Here is a 21,041-nt window from a genome sequence, read left to right as displayed (position 1 = left end):
TACATCTGTTAACTGTGCATTTCTGTGCCCTGACCTTACATTAAAATGTGCTCGACCTTCATGATGACTCGAGTATAGGGCTGAACAATATCCCAAAAAATAAATAAATCATATTGTGTTTATTTTGACAGATGTTGCGAATGCGATAAGTTCAATTTGTGTCATGATTTTGGCAGGAATGGTAATTTTCACATTTAATATCGACCCCAAAAAAAAAATGATGATGATTTTTGCTGGGCTCGGTAACAAACAGGAGCTCCTCTCTCACACATAAGTAAACAGCGTCTCTGTATTTGACGTGCAGACTTGGAGCGGGACGGCTTCTCCGAGAACCCGTTCTTCCACGGGATCGTCGCTGAGGTGCCAGAACAGCACAAAACCAAAGAAGGTGACAGGGAAGCTATCAATACAGCTGAGAAACTCACGAGCACAGTGTTTCATTTGAATACTTCACTTGCACATACATGTATAGATACACATAGTAGAAATGTTGGCCCCATATGAGCTTGTTAACAGCCTAATGACCTTACTGAGGAGATAAGGGTCACAGAATCAGTAACTTCTTTTAAATCATTTCTTAACACTCACTTTTATAGACATGCTGTTATGTCTAGTCAACCTTTTGGACTGACTTTTGATCTTTCAATCTTTTTATTCTTTGAACTGCTCTTTTCTTACCGTCCTTTACTGCTTTTATTTGGTTCTTTTTAATCTATTTATTGTCCTTTATGCTCTTAATCTTTTTATCTTCTTATCGTCCTTCATTGATTTTATTTTATTACTTCCCCCCTCCCTTTATTTTTCTGAGATTGACCCTGGCTTTGATTCATTTTATCTGTAACGGCTCACGCTGTCTCTCTGTGTTCTTACATTTTCTGTTCTGCCTTCTTGTTTTTAACTCGCCGTAGACGAGGCTTCCTCGTGTTTGGCTTGACTGTTGAGTGATTATTCTGTAATATTCTCCTCATGAGTTTCCTGCTTTTGCTTGTTCGTCAGAGCGCTTTGAAAACTGTTTTCAAAGATGCAATAAGCAGACAACAGAGAATGTTTAGGGAATGATATTAGGAGTGATTAGAAATGTGAAATGACAAATATTAGATAGAAAATGACGAATGAATAAACAAGCCAGTTTGATTTTGCTTTAAATGTTAATTACTGTAACCTGTTTCTGCTGCTCTGTTTGCTCTCAGGCCACACAAAGATAGGCTTTGCTATTTACTACTATAACTACCACTCATGGAGAGGCAGAGCCATTTTTTTGAGCCACTTGTATGTGATGCCTGACTTCAGAGGTACAGTACGCCGTCTCAGAACTTGACACACGTCTTTGTTGATCTAGGGTAAATGTAATTTGTAGAAGTGGCCACAACATAAATAAATCACGTCCGTGCGTTCCAGATGACTCAGAACTCAAAAATGTCTAACTTCCTACTTGAAAAAGTACAATGTGGGAGCAGTTGTCGGATGTCACACAACAATGGCAGCACCCCTGGGATAGAGGGTAGGGTGTATTTGTAGACTACAGTATTTGTATAAGGCTAGGGAATTAAATGTTTACATACGTTTCCAAATGCTGTAAAATAAAATATAATATATAACTTGTGTCTGATGCCTTATGTGTTGTCTATCCTCCTCTATTGTGTTTATAATGCAAGGAGGCTGCACTGCTGATGGGATCTGATGTAGGTAAAATAAATTCCCTTCAGGGACATGAACATACAGTAAACGCCCACCAGGGCTGGTGTAGTGCCGTTGAATGAATCTCATCGTATTTTCATTATTAGTCCATCTAAGTCTTATGTATAGCACACACCAAGCATCTGTTTTTTTATTAAAATGTAATATATATATATATATATATATATATATATATATATATATATATATATATATATATATATATATATATATATATATATATATACATATATATACATATATATATATATAGTATATAATATATTAAATGTAACATCCAGTGGTCACATATACTTCTCTTCTCTCTTCAGATGCACTTTTAAAGTATTTCACCACCACCCCCAGTGACACAGCATCAGGTGCTCCTGTCCTCTACCTCAGCACACCAGAGTGACACAGCATCAGGACTAAAGGCTGCACAAATAGACCTGCTGACTGGCCATCTCTTCTAACTGACAAAGTAAGAAAGGAGTTAGTTCACAGAGGACCATTTCAAATAAAAAACAGTGACACATTTCCCAAAAACAAAGATGGGAGAAAGTGTCCACATGACTTTTTTTACCAGAGTCAGTGGGGAAGAAATCAAAAGAAGCTGGCTGAAGTACTCAAAAACGAATGATAGCTTGCACTGCTTCTGCTGCAAAAGGTTTCCTCCCAAATAAATACATACTGTTTTTATTTTGTATGTAAATAGAATATTCTTTAATATGTTTGTGCAATACCTTATTTATATTGTATTTTTAATTTATCACTTGTTTCTTTCTTAAGTTTTTATTTGGTGTGATATTTTTGACTTAAAAGAAATAAAATCTTGAATACATACATGTAGTTTCTGTGTGAGTGTATGAAAATTAATTGTAAAATTGACCGTGATGCAAGGGGGCGCCAGCCAAAATCTTGCCTAGGGCACCAAATTGGTCAGGGCCGGCACTGACGCCCACAGACTAAACCGGTCAGGCTGGACCCAGATCATTGCAAATTAGTCTTACTCAACCTTGTTTAACTTATAAACGACACAGCTGCTTTCCTCCTTGTCATTTCTCCCATTACATCCACCCTCACTGTGAGCATCACACCATCAGATCCAACGATGGAGAGCTCTATCCGAGCAGCCAGCGTGGAGGACTGCAAGGACATCCTGCGGATGATGGTGGTGAGTGAAGACGTGCGTGTGCAGTGCAGCTTTGAGGAACTTGGAGGACATTAAGCAGGGTCGGACAGTTAAAGGATTGAAACATCTCTGTGCTATTTTCACGTGTTCACAGGAGTTCGCTAAATATGAGAAAGCTGAAGACGAAGTCGCAATCACCCAGAGAGGTACTGTGTAAAATAAGTACATTATACATCTGTTAACTGTGCATTTCTGTGCCCTGACCTCACATTAAAATGTGCTTGGCCTTAATGAAAAACAGATTAAATCCAGTTGGCCCATGTAGTCGCAGCTCTTGTGCTTTTGATCATATGCCATGATCTTCCTCAGCAGATGGACATTGTCAGCAGTGGGAAATATATTTACTTAAGTACTCTACTCAAGGATAGTGGTGAGGTGTTTTATTTAACTTGAATATAGAGCTGAATGATATGCAAAAAAAACCCCAAAAACAACAAAAAACAGGACAAAAACGTGTTTATTTTGACAGATGTTGCAATAAATTCAATATGAGTCATGATTTTGGCAGGAATGGTCATTTTCACATTTAAGTTTGACCTAAAAAAAAAACCATGATGATGATATTTGCTGGGCTCGGTAACAAACAGGAATCTTTCCTTACATCTGGAGAATAGAATAGGCAGGCCCGTGCGGGAGGAGCTCCTCTAACACTGCTGCTGATGTGCATGTTACACCTTGTCAGTGCCCCGGCCTTTAATTAAGTGACTTTGTGACAAATCAGAACACACTGGGTAAAAAAAAACGATGTTTTTTGAGCATTAGAGCATGTAAACCTATTCTAGTAATAACCTTAAATAGGATTATGAACCTAAAAATAAGCAGAATATGTCTCTTTTTGACATCAGGAAAAACTATCTGCGGCATTTCACACATAAGTAAACAGTGTCTCTGTATTTGACGTGCAGACTTGGAGCGGGACGGCTTCTCCGAGAACCCGTTCTTCCACGGGATCGTCGCTGAGGTGCCAGAACAGCACAAAACCAAAGACGGTGAGAGGGAAGCTATCAAAAAGCACTGTTTACTTCACTTACAGCTGAGAAACTAGCAAGCAATTACGCATATTGTGTGAATGATTTGAGTTGTACACATCTTTATTTTCATCAAACAAAAAAATCTTAAAACCAGAATTAGTAGCTGTACTTTTCCCGTAACAAACAATACTTGGCAGGTGATTGAACGACCAAATGTCTATTACTGTCTATCACGGGCTGACAGCAGCAGGAGAGCAAGTAAATCAGGTTCACCCAAAAACGTAGCTGAAAGGTACTAACATGCCAAGAGCCAGGAGAGTCAGGTGATAGAAAATGACTTGTATTTGACGTTATAGTAAAGGCTGCAACTAACGATTGTTTTCATTCTTCGTTAATCTGCCAATTATCTATTAGTCTATAAAAGATACTCAATTATGTTGGAATTACAATTTCCCAGAGCCTAAAGTGGAGTCTTCAAATTGATCTTTGGCAGTCCAAAACCCAAATATTGTTCATTTACTCTCTGACACAGAAAAGCAGCACATCCTGACATTTCAGAAGCTGGAACTGGCAAACGTTTGACATTTCTGTTCAAGAAAAAGGCGAATTAACTTTTACAGCTGTATCAAATAACGCTAACAAGCTACCTGAGAAGATTCCATACACAGAAAATGTTCAGGGAATGATAAGCTACATAAAACAAACGGGCCGAATATGAAAGATTTGAAATGTGATGACAAATATTTGATTGAAAATGACGAATGATTAAATAAATCGGTATGTAACCTGTTTCTGCTGCCTTGATTTCACATTTGTTGTCTGTTTGCTCTCAGGCCACACAAAGATAGGCTATGCATTTTACTTCTGTAACTACAACTCATGGTGTGGCAGAACCATTTATATGGGGGACTTGTATGTGATGCCTGAGTTCAGAGGTACAGTACACCGTCTCAGAACTTGACACACGTCTTTGTTGATCCAGAGTCGATAATAATTTGTGAGAGTGGCCACAACATAAAAAAAAATGTCTGTATCTGCGATCATGTCTTTCAGGGAAGGGTATTGGCAGAGCACTTATGAGCAAGGTAGCACAGGTGAGTAAAACAACTACATTATTTTTAAATATGACAGTTAATAAAGTAAATATACAGTCTTCTCTCTACGCTGTATATCATTTGCACTCATATCTGACCTCCTGCTTAAATTTGCTGTCACACAGCTCGGCCTGGCTGCTGGCTGCCACCAGCTCAACTTCACCATCCTGGACTGGAACAAATCAGCTCAGGACTTTTATCTCCGGCAGGGCTGCGTCGATATCACAGCGAGCACGGGCAAACACTTTATGCGTTGCGAGGGAGAAGCACTCGAGCACCTGGCCCAACCCTTACCCAATGCTGGGCTGATGACGCCGTGACCTGTTACACTTTGTTAGACGAGAGAAGAGGACCCAAACGCAGACAACACACAGGAGGCAGGAAATAGGGGAACCAAAAGTGAGCTTTATTTAAATTAAAAAAGTACAAAAACAAATGCATGTACTTTGAAAGCTTATTATTGATGGTCCCTTTTTCTTTATTTTTTTTCTAATAATTTAACAGAAATCCAGAAAAAAAATGCTATGCAAAGAAATGCATGGAAAAGAGTGTTTTGGTATCTTGTCCCTTTACATCTGTTAAATAAAACTATGATAACAGCCACCAAAGAGTCTTCTTTTTAAGTTGGACTCAACCTGAACTTACTTCCATGCAGCCAAACAACAAACTCCCGGGGCTGGTTTCATCTAAATGAATGAGAATCAGACAAAATCGATCCATCTGGTGGAATTTAGTAAGTAAAAGTCTTGGACCGGGCTCAGTTTGTGTCTTTGAACCTGTCCCGCTTAAACAAAAGGGACATACTCGGTCTGCACTTCTGTTTCATATCCAGTCTACTTTTAAAAAAAGAGAGCGTTTTGTATCAGTTCCAGCAATCTAATGAAAACAGTCTGAGTTGTGGGTTATATTTAGTTTGTTTTCTCTCACTCTAAACAAGTTAGAACCACTGACCCTCCTTTGTGGCTTTTGCAATTTGCATTTCTTTTCGTACTTTGTTTGCAAAGTAATTGAGTAAAGAATGTGCAACATTTTGTTTTTTCATCTGCGGGACATTGGGTTGTGAAATATAGATAAATATTTTCTCTAAATATAAATATTGCTTGCTTCAATTTGCAAAATCTACAAAGAAAAGCATGTGCTGTCATCGTGCTATCAAAGCACATGAGCTTAAAAATCAATATGAGCCCAAGAGAACATGAAGAGATATTTATAACCTCCCTCGTCTGCAACTTCTCATCAGAATGCCAAACCCAGAGCTATAAATTATACAACTTGTCAGGCAACTTTGGTCCCAGCATGCACTCCTCAAACGGTTTCAAAATCAAAGCTCAAATATTTGCAATAAATCAGACTCTGAAGAGCAACTTTGCATTCAAAAGGCAAGAAAATGTTTGAAATGTTTATTCAGATTTTAGTGTGCAGGATGTTTATGTAATTACGCCACAGCGTAGCAGACAGTATAAGTAGACAAGACAGCCATGTTGATGCATTTGGCTCATTTCAACAGTGCGGTTAAGTTGTCATGAAGAGCCAAGTGTACTGCACTGTAAATTTTAAAAGTTGACTTTACTTTAAAAAAAAAATAAAACATTTAATTTGCACGAGCTAAAAAGTTTGGACAACTTAGAATTATTAGTGTATTTTATTTGGTAATTTTGAGGTGATCGGAGTCCTCAGTTTTTTTTAGGTAAAGTCACTGTCAGATTTTACAGTGTAGTCACAGGGTGAGTTATTTACAGAGTTTCAGTACTGGTGTAAGTGTGTTTTTTGTAGGAGTGTACACGCACATCCACACCAAAAAGGGCAGGCGCCAAGTCAACAATCATTTAAAAAAAGTGCACTGTAAAATCTGACACAGTAACTTTAACTCAAAAAATCAGGGACACAAATTACATCAAAATTAAAGGCAATATGCATTTGAACTATACGGGGCCTACTAACACCACCTGACCATTTAATCTGATTTAAAATGAGTCACATCTTCTCATGACTTAAAGGTACCCTGTGGAGTTTTTGACCACTACTGGCGCCGTGGAGCAGTGTTTTTAAAAGTGGTTCTCCATTTTGTTTACGGTTTCGTTCACATGCCATTTAAGTAAACGTTGATACGAACAACAAAGGTTTCAAGTTCTTCTGAAAAATTGGTTTCGTAAATGTTTTTGAAGCTTCAGGGATACACAGTGTATTTTTCTGGTAAACAGCGGATGTAAACAGAACTTTGTTTTTCCCAAAAAATCCACAGGGTGCCTTTAATTTCCTGCCCTGAATTAGAACAGAAGAGTAAAGGCTCATATATGATCCCTTTATGTAAGAAAATAGATGCGTCCATTTCAAACGATGTAACCGTCACTGCCCACATATTTACATGCATCCTTCATGTTGGCATGGATGTTAAGCAAAACAACCACGAAAGAAAACTAGCCTTTAGGTGTGTCTTTCCACCTATAACTTAACTGGCTCTCAGTAGAGCGCATACCTCCACCAAGTGGCACCACTGTGACATCACAGTTGGTTATGATTATTCCACTGTGACAAATCGTACATACCAGCCACCTAAATATGGCTGATTTTTTTCATCAAGATCCATGTATTACTCCCTGAGAAATTAACAAAAATGTTTTTTAAAAATGCCCTCTCCCGAAAAAATTCCTGGATCCGTCCCTTTATCCGGATCTGTACCCAAAGTTAATTGGGTCTATTCTGGGCCAAGACCCATCCTCCATCCAAGTTTTGTGGAAATCCGTTCGGTAGTTTTTGTGTAATTCTGATTACAAACCAACCAACAAACGGACATGGGTGAAAACATAACTTCCTTGGCGGTGGTAATAATGTATTTAATTTCTTTTGAGTGGGGTGGGGACCAAATAAGCACAAGGGGCCCACTGAACATTTATTACGCCTCTGCTGCTTTTTAAAGAGTAGTACACACTTTCTAAAGAGGGGATTGCAAGAAGAGGAAACTAAGAACAAAAATTAAATATCACTAAATTAACTAAATTCACTAAATATAAATACTGTGAGCTCTTACCAGATCAGCCCTATTGAAGGTTTTTAAACGAGAGAATTTGAGAAGGAAAATTCACAACTCACTGACATGCAACCTGTCACAAGGGGTCACAAGCACAAAGTGTTGGGAAACATCACATGACTGGGCATTATTTTGAACTAATGCATTAATGAGAGTCCTCCACTTGTCTACACAGTTTATTAAAGGGGCACTACGTAGTTTTATGGAAAAAATTCAAACTCCGAATTTTAATATTTACAATGTTAACGGGGTTATAATGCAAACTCGGAAATATTTATTCATTTCCTGAATAAACAAGCTGTTCTCAGAGGAAAATAAGGTCTCAGGAACACTGTTTGCAGCTAGAAAGGTGGCAGGGTCCGCCACATATAAACAAAGTAAAACAGTACTGTGTTGTCCTATAAGGTCAGTTCGTTTATTCAGTTTATTCACCGTGAAAACAAGGAGAGTTTGTTTATTTAGTTTGTTTAGGGATAAAAAACTAACTCAAGGATCAAAATGGCTTTCCCAAAACTACATAATGCACCTTTAAGAGGTTAATTTCCCAATACATTTTGCTTATCTTGGATATTTTCTTTTAGATTTCAGATAAAGAAGTTGGACATTTGGCCCATCATCAGCCTGTGGCTCACCTGTTGATGGTACTCTTGAAATACAGTAGATCCCCAGCACTGCACACTGCTGTTTCTTTACCTATACACTACAGCCACCGTGTGGTCACAAAGGGAACTGTCACACGCGTGAATGGCACATACTTTCAAGGCATGCAAGTTGATGAAAGTGATTTGAGCAGCGGAGGAAGCCCCGGGTCGCCTCGTATGTTTTTCTTGCGCTCACCTCGTTGATTTTCACGGCGGATGCGCGCCGCTATCTCAACATCAGAGCTCGCCGAGGACGCACGGAAAGTTCACCTCCAAGTCTGCGTGCATGTGTGTGTGTGTGTGTGTGTGTGTGTGCGTGCGTGCGTGAATTCGCGCTCATGTGTGCACAGTCTGTCTGCCTAATAGAGTGACCCCCCAGCACGCTGTTTAAAGGGAAGACAAGAGAGCTGAGTCAACGAATCGCAGGGAGAAGGATGCAACAGTTGATGTGCGCAAGTTGCACAGTTTGTGTTTGGAGAGGATGGTGGCTTTGATCTGTGCGGAGGACGGATCGGATGTTTTGTTGCTTTAAACCCCCCTCATCTGTCAGATAAACGGGAAATCAAACAGGAGAAGAGTTTGTCGGCCGTCCACTCGCGCGTCTTTTCTCACCGAAATGGACATTTGGACAGACACGCGTTTGGAGGGACCTCACGCTCTGCTGGAATGGAGTTGAAGCGCGGATTTCGGTGAGTTGCAGTGCAGTCTGCACCCAATATGCATCGGATTCTGCAGAGGAGGCGAGTGCGCAAGCTGCGGGTCGTCTGGGCTTCTCTGGCCCTGGTGGCTCTGTCTCTGGCCGCGTGCAGCGCGCTGTTCACGGCGTGGACTTGGCGACAAACGCGGGACCTGTCTCAGTCCTTTAAGATCCTGCAGGACCGACTGGAGCAGGTTTGTGTCACACTTTATAAAAAATAAAAAAAATAAAAAAAAACCCACCCCAATATTTCCTGCCTGTCTGAATAGCATGCATATTTGTACCAACAATAATATTTACTCGTCTGCAACTCAAGTGTTTCTTATGTAACTTCTTTTGTGGCTACTGGGAGTCTTCGCGGGGGGTTTATGGAAAAATGCAGTTGCACACTTCACCCCCCCCTCCTCTCTCCTCGCACGTACTCTATTCTGTTGCACCATTTCTCTGCTTGGCACTTTTATTGCTTACCAATAAGCGCAGTCAAGCACTTATTTTCGTGTCCAGCCCCCCTCGCGCCATGTTTAATTACTCTGGTGCCAGTTGTGCTCCAGTTTTATCTCAATTTACTGGAAAGCCTCAACTACTTGGCATGTGAGCGCTTCATACCCGACCGACTGCACAGAGGCTCCAGGCGTGAAACGGGCTGGGTGATAAAGTACGGCAAGTGTAAGTGATTTGCAGCGTGCACAGGTCAGGAGGTACATGTGTTCTTAAATCCCGTGCAGTCTCATGCAAAGTGCACTTGCAGCATATGTGAGATTCCAGCACGGGTTGCATCATGAGGCGAATTATTTTCTCCAAAAGCGGCCAAGAGGAGCTGATGGAAATTCTTCTGGTTTCAAGTTCACAGTATTTACAAAACCAGGTTGCACTGGATTTGAGATCAGGGGGACAGGTTGGCTGTGGATCATGTTGACACACACACACACACACACACACACTTTCTCCCTCACACACAAACACCCTCAAATTGGACACGTGGAGTGTTGATGCTGGAGTCTTTCCCAAGGGGCCCCGTTCTGTCCATTTGACCGGTGGCCAACTGCTGATGAGAGCCAGCGAGTGAACGTCTGGAAGGAGCGGGGAGCGACTCGCTGCCTTCATTTCCAACAGTAGCAGTAAATTTAAACATACTTTTCCCTGAGCCACTTCTCCTCTTACTTCACATCAGGCCTCCTTCGGTCACTCGGTGGGCCCCCAGCCAAGAGTTTTAAAACTTTTGCTGGCTCGGCAAAATTCATTTCTCGCTCGGAAAAGAGGGTGTAAAGACATGTGAGGAATGCAAAGCACTAAAAACATGCATTAGGTGTCGCAACCGGTCTCTGAGGAAGTGGTAGACCTATTCTAAAGCTAGCATGGCAGCGAGGGGCAGGATACTGGAAGAGACGAGCCTGTTTATGTGGCTGACTGGCTGGAAAAGGCCGTCTGTGGCTGTGTGGGATCACTGCCAGAAAAAAAGTCATAAGAAGCTTATTGGACATTCGTTAATAGTGCGTTTTTTCTCTCTCTCTCTCTTTCAACAGGTCAACACACAGAGGAAGGCCATTGTTCAGCTCATTCTGGAGAAGAGAGAGCTGCTGGTGGGGCAGAGAGTGAAGAGAGACGGTACTGCACATCAGAAGTCCTCAAGTTCACTTCACTTGCCACTTTTAAGTCGGGAACAACTTGAGAATCTAAAAGTCAAAAGTTCATATATTTCTTCTTACCTGTAGAGATATTTATCCATCCAGATTGTTTTGGTGTGAGAGACGTCAGCCGTGGAGATGTCTGTCTTCCCTCGACACTCAGCAGCGACGTCTCTTTCCAGGAATCATGACCCAGTTATTCGAGATAATCCACAGACCTTGTTGTGAGCAGTTTAACGTAGGAACTATAATTTTATTTACCCCCCGAGGGGAAATTAGGTTATCATAGCAGCTGGTACATTTAAGTACAAATACAATCAAAATACAAATATAGAAACAAGTTTCTATATAGTTTTGTTTTTTGGAGGGGGTGAGAGACTTGTCCATGATTGCCAGCGGTTTTGCCAGCATCCTGTCCTCCGCCACCTCCTCCAGGGTGACGAGCTTAGAGCCAACAACAGACCCTGCCTACGCAGAAGGGAGCGAGCGTCTGCTTGTGGACAAGAAGCTAGCTAACTAAGCTATCTAGTGTTACGGCCATGGATGTATGAAGGGGAATTCTGGATACAGCATCGGAGGCAGAGTCCCATTCGTTCTCATGAAGCTGAAAAGGCTTGGCTTCTGGGGTATAAAATGACCCTGATCTGCTGCGCTGTCAGGCCCATAGAGCGGCTTCTTTCGCAATATAAGCTAATTGGAAAAAGTCTTTTTTGGACCACTGTTGGACGTCTACGAAAATTGGCTTCAAAGCCTGCCGCTGTTCCCGGGGGCTTGATTATGAGCAGTTTTATGTAGGCGCCATTTTCTTTCTGTATCACTGCGCAGCAAGCATCGGCTCATGGACGCGAGGCTAGCCAACTAAGCTAGTCACATTACAGCTCAGCCGACGAGGACAGCATTAATGTTTAGACACTTTTCCATGAGCAGATGCCCCTTTTCCTTCTGCACAGTGATACAGTTGGTGGGTCGGTGTAGTTTGGTAAAAAGAAGCAGTTCCTACATGAAACTGCTCACAAGGTCTGTGGATTATCTTGATTTGCATTCTGGAAAGAGACGTTGCTGTTGAGTTTTTAGTCCCATTATATTTAAGAGAAGGTCGATATCTCCAACACTCACACCAAAACGATCTAGATGGATAAATAGCCCTACATGTAAGAGGGAAAATATGTATTTTTTTTATTTTGGGGTGAACTGTCCTTTTAAGTTAATACAACTCAATTCTAAGTGAACTGAGCAAGTAGATATGAAGTCACCAAGACTAAAGACTAATAGTTATTTATTTACCTGTTTCAAGGCAACCAGTGTCCTAGATTTGTTTCAAAGTAAAATCAACTTGTCAGATTTTGCAGTGCACAGCTGCATTTTCCAGACTTCAACGCCACCAACGTACAGAAGTATTTTGCTTTTGAGCCGCCCCCAAATCACCACAGACACAATACTTACCAACTGCACAGTGTTGTTTTTTTGGGAAGAACATTTAACACAAACGCTGGCCAGTCTTGGCCCACATGCCACTTTGGTCAGGTCTAGCGGGCCGCAGGCACTACCCGCTGCTAAAAGTTGACACAGGAAAAAGTAGGCAGCTGGATGACTGTTTCAGAAATTACAGGTCTGACCAGAGCGGCCTCGGAGCCCAGAAAACCAGCTGGCGCGGGAGCGAGGCCTTGTTGCACGCTTCTGGGCAATGAAATTGATTTTTTTTTGTCCCCCCTCTGAGCACACGACTGACACAGCTATGATTTGTTGTGAAAGCGGTGATATTTGATGACCTATCATTGCTGTATTTATAGCCTCTGCTTGCGTCACCGTCACGGGATTGCTTGATTGTTCACATTTTGTCCGAGAGTGAACCCTCAGGCGCTTTTAAGCTGGGTTTTCAGCGCAGGGATGAATATCCAAAAATTGACAAACGGATTCATTTAGAGAGCTGCACGCCTCGCCAAAATATCTGTATTGATACCCTGCAGATACTAGCCTTTCTCTTTTGTAACTGATATCTGACTTTGTCTTCCAGAACGCATTAAACAGTGTTCAGAAATTCATGGCTGTCAATGGAAAAAAAACAAACCAAAACAGCTTTTTCCAGTTTGTGGAAAGTTGACCACCGTGCTGCAGCCTTTCAGCAGGACACTGCCGTTATGTTCTCTCCTGATGACTGACAGCTTAAGTCAGGAAACCCTGGCCAGCCGGAGGGCTTTACGCTCGCCCATAGAAAATCCTAAATCTACAGGGGCACCCACCTGCGAGTTATTTTAGCACGGGCTTAATATTCCTCGCGTGATGGCGGGGGCCCGGTGTTTGGCTGCTCCTTCTCGTAACATAAAGTATTTCACAGTTCGTATATACAGTATTGGAGTTGTATCTGTGTTTGAAACTGCTCCCCGTAGGCTAGATCGCAAAGCTAAAATAAACCTTTAGAGTGAAACAAGAGCAGGCATTCTGCAGCTCTGGCTTTTTACTGTTGTGTTTTATTTATTGTATTTATGCGAGCGGGCCCCGTAGCTGTTGCTTCACTCTGTTCTTAATCGACTCTTCTGGGTCAGAGAGCAGCCAAAGACCTTTTTGACTCTCTTTTTCCGGCACTTCATTTCTCTTATTTAGCCATTCTTAGCTTTGTCTCTCGTTCGCTTTCCCCTTGTCTCTCTTGTCTTTTCCTGTCCCCCCTAATCACACACACACACACACACACACACACACACACACGGCTCTCCATCCTCCTTCACTCCATCTCTCTCCTCTTCTTTCTCCGTATTCTGTATTTTCTAGATGACTGCGACCAGCTGGCACTAAGATTAGCCCCCACAGGAAAGAAAAAAGAAAGAAAAAAAGAGAAAAAAAACGCGGCACACGCTTCTGCCTGAAAATAACAGTTTGAGGAAATATATTGAAGCACGTGAAAGGAAATCCTCGGCCCATCTGCTAACTGCGTTAAAACGAGCCAGGTTGACTCTAAATGGGCTGCAAATTAACACACTGTGTTATTAGACAGATACAGATGGTAATGATTGTTTTATCAAAAAAACCACAGGCATGTTTTTCTCTGCCATTCAAACTCATATTCTGTCTCTCCTTGCCTTTTCCGAAAAAGGGGGGACGGTGCGAGGGAGGAATGGAAATGGAAAGAAAGCGGCGTCTCATTTTGAGAGTAAGTGGCTTGGCAGATCGCTTATAGCAGTCTCGTGTAGCATCTGCTGAAGTGGTTTCAATCTTATACCCCTATACGATTGCACCCATAAAATCTTAATTGACTTTCCCTTTTCTCTCTCTCTCCCAATGTCTCTTTTTACTTTCCACCAGTAACCAAAGTGTCCTCTCAGCAAGGTAAGAGTCATAAAAATGAAGGATGGAGGATAATCTGCGAATCTTTTGTCCACGAGACGATTCATCTTGGATGTGTTTGTGTGTGTGTGTGTGTGTGTCAGTGGGAGAGGGCGGTGTGATAAAGGGTTGGGAGGAGAGGACGCTGAATATGAGTAAAGCGGTGAGGTACAACAAGGAGCAAGGCACCTTCACCGTGGAGAAAGCGGGCGTCTACTTCCTGTTCTGCCAGGTGAGTGTGTGCTGGAGGTTGTAGTTTATCAACAGTAGTGTCTCATCGCTACTCTGATGCTTAACTCGTCAGTATTTTTTTAATCAAAATGAATACATGTACTATTAAAGGACTTCTTTGCTAACATTAGCATCTCTCATTGTCATCATCAACAGCTCTCATTAGTTTCCAGAAGTGACATGAAGCTGTTTTCAGAAGACAGAAGAAGCTAAATAAACCTAATGTACACTTCCTGCTCGGCACCAAACCAGCTAACAGACAAAGTTAGCACAGTGAGCTAAAGAGCCACATATTCCATTAGCTCGGTCGCTAATCAGGGTGGGGCGACGTCTACCGAATTGGCATGTGACGAGGTCCACAGTGAAACATCGCTCGACGGACGACAACATTGTCGTTCGTGGTCACCGCTGTTTTCCTCCGTCGCTCGGACAGCAACCTCCGGCTGTCTCCCGTCACCGCCGACACACATTCCTGTGGCCGGTTTAAAATGGTCGTCTTCTTTGCACCACACGTCCACTTATCTGTGTTGAGCCTCGGAAGCTCGAAACTAATTTAGCCGGTTAGCTCAACTGAGGAAGCTAAGCTAAGAAATAATAACAGCACGGTTGAGAGAAACACACTCACAGCGACCTACAGAAAAGAAACACCCTCTGCACTCTACTTTATCGTGGTCATTGGTTAGGATGGTACACGGCTCGTTAGCCGATGACCGTCAGCCCTATTGCTAATAGTATGAACCTGAACAAGCTAGCGGGTGTTACCTTTCCTTTTGCAGGGATTTAGCCATTTTATTGGCAGGGGACGCCTCCCCACGTGCAAAATAAGTTCCAACTGACACTATTTTGCAGGGGCGCCGTTGGTGCATCCTCAGTTTAGCCCCGCCCCAAGACGATTATGATTGGTTTAAAGAAATACAAACAAGCTATTCAATTTTTCCCTCCTATAACCAGAGTGATGACGGTGCAGTCAGTCCTGTGTCCATTTTAAAAGTGACCTTTTTTAGAAAAAAGAAGTTGTTCAGTATTTCTAACCAGGACTGGATTTGACTAAAATGGGTCTTTGGCACAGATTATGGAAAAATAAGAATAAGATCCCATTTTTTCTTGATTCTTGATCAGACAGTTCCTTTTTAAAAATGATTTTGTTGAAAACAAGACAGCTTGAGAGCATTCTGTCACATGGACAAAAACATGGACTTTTATATTCCTCAGTTTCCTCAGTTATCAGTTCCAACACTCACTCAAACAAGTCAAATAAACGTCTCTGAAGTGTCTTTTCAAAGTGTCATAAGGTTTAAATTTGGTGAAAAATATTCAATTTTATTTTCTTTGTTCTTAAATTTGGTTTCCTTACTTCCTGAGATGAAGTGGTTAAGAAACCTTAGCTTCATATTTGCAACTAGAGTGAGTCAACAGAGTCGTTGGCCTCATTTTCAAGTTTTCTTTGAGCTGTAGATATATCAAAAACAGCTTCCATTTGCACAAACATCAGTCATACTGTACTGGTATGTATCATGTTTTTTAGAGAGGTCGATATCAGGTTTCGGCTAATCTCATGTAGCCAGACTTTGGTCTTGTCAAGCTGACAGAGGTCTGGAGAAAATCTAGGCAAACCAAAAAAAAAGAAAGAACAGCGGGACATTGGAGGTCCTGAGGCAGTCTGGGTAGCTTTCATGTGAATACTCCTCGTGTCTCTGCTAACCTCCCTTAATGAGATCAGCCTCTGTGTCTCCTCAGGTGTTGTTCAATGAGCAGCAGTCTCAGTATGTGAAGCTGGACGTGGTGACTAGCGGCCCGAGGCCTCAGAAGCTGCAGTGCATAGAGGGTTACGGGACGACCCCCTCCGCCGGGCCGCACCCTTTCCACTTCCTGAAGCCCTGCCAGGTGTCCGGCCTCCTCCGACTGGACAAAGGCACGGAGCTGCAGACCATCACAGGCTCGTCCTTCAAACTCCACGCTGTGGGCAACCCGTCAGCCTCACCTCACATCTTCAGCATCTTTAAAGTCAACTGAAGCTTGGAATCTCACTTGTTTTTGTATGGATGGCATTTCTTTTTTCTACATGGTAAAACAGTCATAAGCAGTCGTGGGTATCACATCGTGCCACAGCCGCTTCCTGAAGAAGTTAATTTGAAAGACAAACCTGACATTTGTGGAAGTTGTTGTGGAATTTTTCCTCTGGACAGCGGTGCTGTTTTGGAACGCAGAAACACAGACTTTTGGATTAAAACCAAGACCCAAAGTGGACGAAATGGCTCGATGAACGTCTGCCGAGAGCACAGATGTGATGGAAGCTGCTGTGTAGATAAAGGGCTTCATATAAAAAGTTCTTGGATGTTCCTCTTAGCCTTCGTATCGTGTAATAAATTGTGCTTACACTCTCTTTTTAAGACTGACAGTAAAGCTGTGCATGCACCTTCCACTTTTATATCACCGGTGCCTCAAGAAGCTGAGAGCACGTCTGCAAGATCTCGACACTATTAACGGCCTACATGAGTTGTCAATGATATTTTATACAGTGTGTGTTTGTGAAATCTAATGAATCAAACATTTCTTGTTTATACTGATTTTATGATCTTTACAATGCAATGTGTGTGTGAATTATTGCCTTTTCTTTAAATACTTTGTAGATACGTCACACTTTTTTCCCCCCTTTTTTTTGATATGTGCATATCAAGTCAGCAGCTGGCAAAGAAAGGAGAACATTTTTAAAAAACATGGATGTGAATTCGTGCTCTTTTCTAAGGTCAAAGTTGATTGTGTGTTTTTTTTCATGGTTTATGATCGTATCCGTATGTACAGTATTGGCTTTACTTTTGAAAAGTAGTTGCAAGTTACAGTAACCAAAGCTTTAAATACAGCTTTGCATCTCTTATTGTTATCTGTTTGATGGCGCAGTTACCGTCACTTCCAAGTCGTCTTGTAAATCATTAGATAATTATTAATTTGCCATGAAGAGTCAGTCATTAAATAGTATTGGAGAGGCCCTCATGTCCAAAGATATAGTGTAAGTAAAAGCTGAAATTAAATGTTACACAGATTTTGTACTGAAAAAGGAACATTGTCTTCGATTTTCTGATTCTGTGATTAATAGATAATAAAAGTTTGAATACTAGTATAATATCAAGACGAGCATTAAAAGGTGCAATATGTAAGAATTGGCCACCTGTTGAATTCATACTTATAACAAACAGGGGGCAGCCTATCACCAGAGTAACCGCTAACTGCTGCTAACTTTAGCTGCTAGGAAGTTAGCTCAGTTAGCTGTGCAGCAGTCCAGACTGGGAGCTTGGGGACCAGGGAAAGTGTTGGTGTTAGCATAGCTAGAACAGGAGCTTTGGACAGGGGCTAGCTGGTTAGCATGCTAACTTCAGCAGACATTTCTGCAACACAACACACAGATGTCATAACATTCTGAAATTTTTAATGTTTTAACTAAAATTCATACACATTGCACCTTTAAAAAAAGTCTTAATAAAAGCCTATACCAAAACACAGAAAATTTACTCACCCGGACAGCTATGCTAGCAGTTCTTTGAGGCTGTGCCCTAGAAAAGTGGTACTTTGAGCTAACTGCTAACACAGAATTATAAGAAGAACGAGATAACAAATGCAAAGAAGGCCCATATGCACAGCAGAGTTTCCCTTGCTAGCTAGTTCCCGTTCTGCCCATAGACTTTACATTTTGATTTCGTCATACATTTTTAAATTCCTTTTCAGGGCTTGAGGAAAGTTTTACAAATATAAAACCTCAATGAGTCAAAAAAGGTGTCAGAATTGAGCTTCTTTGCAGTTTGAGGTATCCAGTTATAATGGCGCTCTATGGGCACTGAGCAAAAAGTGAAAGCATAGCCTGAGTGGCCACTATATCCTGGTCTGTAATACATTTGTGTGCTAACGTCAGCAAGCTAAAGGTGTTATTGATAACATTCAGCCACTAAATGTGATATTTCACCACCAACCATTACATTCACACCACAATCATCATGTTTGAATCATCTGCCCCCTCAAGTGGTGCCAGTTTGTTACCCCTAACGTTGCTAACACTAGCTTGCTAACGTGAACGTTGCTAAGGCTAGCAAACATTAACGTTGCTAACGCTGGTTAGCTAACGCTGGTTAGCTAACGCTGGTTAGCTAACTTATAAAATTAATCATAAAAATGTTACCAATGTGACAGTTAAGCAGGTATAATGTTTACAATGATCACAGTCTTATATTAGCATGTTAGCATTCAGCTAATTAGCATTAAACAAAGTACAGCTGCAGCTGATGGGAATGTCATGAGTTTTGTTGGATTTTCTTTTTTAAGTATTGGACATATTAACATTTTGATTTTGATGATGAGGCTAGGAAAAGTTCAGAGGCCACCAAAGTCATCGGGGGGAATGAACATTTTGTGCCAAATTTCTTGTCAATCCTTCAAATATTTTTTTAATTGTTTCTGCTTGGACCAAAGTGGCAAACTGACTGACCGACAATGTAGAGCCACAGTGTTAGCTTAGCTAAAAATAAATAATAGAAAGGTTTTTAACTTTAACTGAATCTGGGAAGTTACTCTCCTATATATTGTCAGTGATACAGATATGTGTTTAATACTGATAACCTTGCAGATAATACAAAGAAAGTTTTTTTGATTGTTACATTAAGCTCCTGATTCTTGTTCTCGAAGGTTTCTCAGTCACATTATTCGACTGTCGCTTCTTTATTTTTATCTCTTTTTTAGAAAATGAAACTCCTTCCATTCTCTCATATGCTGCTGCTGCTTTCTGTAATATTCCCTGCTACAGTACAAACAGTGTGTATTTCTAGCAGTGGGTTCAGCACTCCCACTCTTGTTTATAAGTAGTTTTTGTGGACGAACCACATTGGTTTCTCCTCAGCACTTTACTGCAGCGAACGTAGTGCTTTTAATTGGAGCCAAACATTCATGTTGTCAAATGGAAAAATGTCAGATTTTGACGTGTAGACGTTATATCCTGTCTGATTTCATCATCGTTTTCCTCTTCCCTTTTGTGTCTCACTCATCCCCCACCACCACCACTACTCCCACCAACCCCGTGCACCTCATATTTCCCCGTCAGCACCGATTAGACCGCACACACACACACACACACACACACACACACACACACACACACTGAATCCCCAGAGTGTCCTCTGCACACACACCAGCAGCCATCTAAATTTTCACTTCCTGAATCTGAACCTGAACCACATAGCTAAAGGTCTTTGTGTGTGTGTGGAGGGACGAGGCATGATTTTCCTCACACACACACACACACACACACACACACACACACACACACACACACACACAATTTTACACACTTCCCTGCCCTAATTCCTATTTTCGAAATGTCAAAGTTTATTACCACCCCGGAAAATCTTGTGAAGTCTTCTGAAGAAGTTCTCTGTAAAATGATGATGTATGCAATGCAATTTCTTCTCAGCCCACTCATCATATGATGAATAAACTTTTTTTTGGGTGTTTCTGAGGAGTTTTACTTTCAAATTTGTTTCCCGAAAAAGTCAAGAAACTTGTGTGTCTCCAAAAACGAAGGCAAAGGTGAGCAGAAAGTAATAAGTTGTCAAGTAAATATAATAAAATGACAGGATTGGTTGGACAATGAATTCAAAGCTGCCTACAAATGGTCTCTACTGAGCATTTTAGCAACTTTAATCAAGCTGTTTTAGTTTTACAGCCCACAACTTTCTCTATAAACCCACCGTACACCCAGCACCTAATGGCAGTTTTAGCGACGAGCATTAGCGACTAGCTCGTGAATGCAGCGGAGCAATTAGCAGTTAAAGAGCCAAATATTTCCCTCAGGCATTGGTGAAGACCAAAACAGAGCCAAAAGTGATCACGAATATTGCTATAAGCAATGAATGTTAATTTTGTGCTATTTTGCTGGATGTATAAATGGCAACTGTTAGCTAACATGCCTAAAGTGGCCATAAAATGCGTAAATATTCCTTTAAAGAGTGTTTTTATGACATAAAATGATACGCAAGCTAGTGAGAGGATAGTAATAAACCTTGTACTGAACAACACATCATTAAAAGTTAGAAACAGTAGCACACATACTGCAAAGAATGGCTGTAAGCTTCATCAAATTGATCAAGTTACCTCCTTAAACTCATCACAGTTAAACTGATCTCATCTAACAAGACACTTAAACTGGTCGTACTGTAATTCATGTTGAACTTGTGACCCCTCATCGCAGGCCGCGTCACTCGTGTGTTTTGAAAAGTTCAATTTTCACGACAAAATGGTCCCATTTGAAGCATTTTTGGAGACTTTAAAGAGCTGAAAGTCATCAATGTTTAGCCAAGAGAGGAAAAAAAGCTAAACTCAGGTCAGTAAAACATATCTTATCCATTTATTCATCTGTGGGGATTCATTAGTCAGCACTGTAATCAATCCAGACAAACATACAAAACGTCATGTACTGTGATGGTTATATTTGTTATTATTGGAGTAAATGTGACACTAACCTTGATTTGATTCCAGAGTCTGCAAGTCAAATGTTCATCTGTTGCAATAATAAACACACTGTGTCCG

General features: G+C 41.2%; 2 protein-coding genes across 2 annotated transcripts; both read left to right on the top strand.

Moving 5' to 3' along the window:
• The first annotated feature begins 2,788 nt into the window (after nucleotides 1-2,788).
• LOC141004058 (thialysine N-epsilon-acetyltransferase-like) lies at nucleotides 2,789-5,276 on the top strand. The gene is made up of 6 exons (XM_073475554.1): nucleotides 2,789-2,851; nucleotides 2,964-3,015; nucleotides 3,775-3,858; nucleotides 4,674-4,775; nucleotides 4,894-4,934; nucleotides 5,060-5,276. The coding sequence occupies exons 1-6, from the start codon at nucleotides 2,789-2,791 to the stop codon at nucleotides 5,252-5,254; spliced, it is 537 nt and encodes a 178-aa protein (XP_073331655.1). The 3' UTR covers nucleotides 5,255-5,276.
• Nucleotides 5,277-9,223: 3,947 nt separating this feature from the next.
• On the top strand, nucleotides 9,224-19,968 carry tnfsf12 (TNF superfamily member 12). The gene is made up of 6 exons (XM_073474408.1): nucleotides 9,224-9,494; nucleotides 10,824-10,905; nucleotides 14,014-14,070; nucleotides 14,223-14,246; nucleotides 14,348-14,475; nucleotides 16,212-19,968. Exons 1-6 carry the CDS (start codon nucleotides 9,321-9,323, stop codon nucleotides 16,485-16,487), a joined length of 741 nt encoding a protein of 246 aa, XP_073330509.1. The 5' UTR covers nucleotides 9,224-9,320; the 3' UTR covers nucleotides 16,488-19,968.
• Nucleotides 19,969-21,041: the final 1,073 nt, after the last annotated feature.

Source organism: Pagrus major, chromosome 10 (assembly GCF_040436345.1).
Source record: "Pagrus major chromosome 10, Pma_NU_1.0".
NCBI classification, from domain to species: domain Eukaryota; kingdom Metazoa; phylum Chordata; class Actinopteri; order Spariformes; family Sparidae; genus Pagrus; species Pagrus major.
Note: the sequence above shows the minus strand (reverse complement) of the source record. Positions and strands in the feature narration are given on the sequence as shown.

Excerpts from the sequence above, each read along its gene's own strand:
- LOC141004058 (XM_073475554.1), top strand. The coding sequence starts at position 2,789 with ATGGAGAGCTCTATCCGAGCAGCCAGCGTGGAGGACTGCAAGGACATC. Across the intron at positions 3,859-4,673 it reads ACAGCACAAAACCAAAGACG|GCCACACAAAGATAGGCTAT; the intron begins GTGAGAGGGAAG and ends GTTTGCTCTCAG. Across the intron at positions 4,935-5,059 it reads TTATGAGCAAGGTAGCACAG|CTCGGCCTGGCTGCTGGCTG; the intron begins GTGAGTAAAACA and ends GCTGTCACACAG.
- tnfsf12 (XM_073474408.1), top strand. The coding sequence starts at position 9,321 with ATGCATCGGATTCTGCAGAGGAGGCGAGTGCGCAAGCTGCGGGTCGTC. Across the intron at positions 14,071-14,222 it reads AGCGGCGTCTCATTTTGAGA|TAACCAAAGTGTCCTCTCAG; the intron begins GTAAGTGGCTTG and ends ACTTTCCACCAG. Across the intron at positions 14,476-16,211 it reads TCTACTTCCTGTTCTGCCAG|GTGTTGTTCAATGAGCAGCA; the intron begins GTGAGTGTGTGC and ends GTGTCTCCTCAG.